Source organism: Sinocyclocheilus grahami, unplaced genomic scaffold (genome assembly GCF_001515645.1).
Source record: "Sinocyclocheilus grahami isolate Dianchi unplaced genomic scaffold, SAMN03320097.WGS_v1.1 scaffold268.1, whole genome shotgun sequence".
Lineage (NCBI taxonomy): Eukaryota > Metazoa > Chordata > Actinopteri > Cypriniformes > Cyprinidae > Sinocyclocheilus > Sinocyclocheilus grahami.
Genome location: NW_015505447.1, coordinates 665133 through 666164, shown reverse-complemented (window position 1 = coordinate 666164; position 1032 = coordinate 665133). Strand labels below are relative to the sequence as shown.

At 38.8% G+C, this 1032-nt stretch overlaps 1 protein-coding gene across 3 annotated transcripts in view; it reads left to right on the top strand.

Moving 5' to 3' along the window:
- The window catches only part of LOC107599507 (uncharacterized), an 8108-nt gene that overhangs the window by 3041 nt on the left and 4035 nt on the right, over nucleotides 1–1032 (top strand). For all 3 annotated transcript variants that reach the window (XM_016291115.1, XM_016291116.1, XM_016291114.1), the window contains exon 2: nucleotides 645–985. In XM_016291115.1, coding sequence (XP_016146601.1) covers nucleotides 647–985 — 339 coding nt within the window. In that variant the 5' untranslated portion in view covers nucleotides 645–646. The remainder of the gene's footprint in view (nucleotides 1–644; nucleotides 986–1032) is intronic.

The following is a 1032-nucleotide window of genomic DNA, read 5'->3' as shown; positions in this document are numbered from 1 at the left end:
AGACTGGAGTAATGGCTGCTGAAATTTCAGCTTTGCCATCACAGAAATAAATTATATAAAATAAAAATTCAAATAGAAAGGTTTTTAAATTATAATAATATTTCACCGTATTACAGTTTTAACTGTAGTTTTGTATGTGTTCTGTAATGCACCCTTTGTGTGCCTAAGAGACTTCTTTTCAATGGATGTTTATTTATGAATTTAATGTTTAATTTTCTTTACCAAAAAATAAATGATTTTCAACAAATAAGTTTTATTTATTGTGAAAAAAGCTGTAATTCAAACGCACTCTTTTGCTGAAAAATAATAGCATACAGTGAAAAAACATGACTTGTTTTTAATTTTTAAACTATTGTAGCTGTTAAAATAGCAAGAATGACTTCCAAGTCATTCTTGTAATTTTAACAAGGATTTGCAAGACGATCCCAGTGACCGTTCCGTCAACTGGTTCCTTCCCCCATTGTTGCACTTTATTGTTTACATTCTCTCAGATGTATTTCATGTTCTTCATCTTCATACTTTTCAGTTGCCACATTCCCTTAAGAGAAATCACTCGCTACGATCAGTTCAGTTCATTTCAGCCCATCGCTCCTCAGCTTTAAACAATCTACCACCTCACATTTATCTGTTTTCTCACGTTTCAGTGATGCTGTCACCGGGGAGTCCTTCCAAATGGCAAGTGCGAGATTCCCTCTCCTTGACCCCCAGTCTCCTCTACAGCGAGAGTGACCAGACGGAGGATGAATCGGAGGTCTTCTCCTCTGAGAGTGAGGCCGCAGGAGTTGTGCCTGGTCCAAAGCCATGTTCCTTGGCCAATGGGAGCTCTCATAATTCAAAATTGCCTCACACCCTTGTGAACCAGTGGAGTGGTAGAGCTGAAAATGTTCAAACTGGATGTTCCTCAGCATCTCCAGCCTACACTGGTCAGACCTCAACATCAGTTGAAAGGATTCCCACAGAGGGGGACCGGCGGTTTGCACGCAAAGTGAGTTTGAAAATCTCTTCACCCTGTTTAAAATGTCTTGTTTTTTT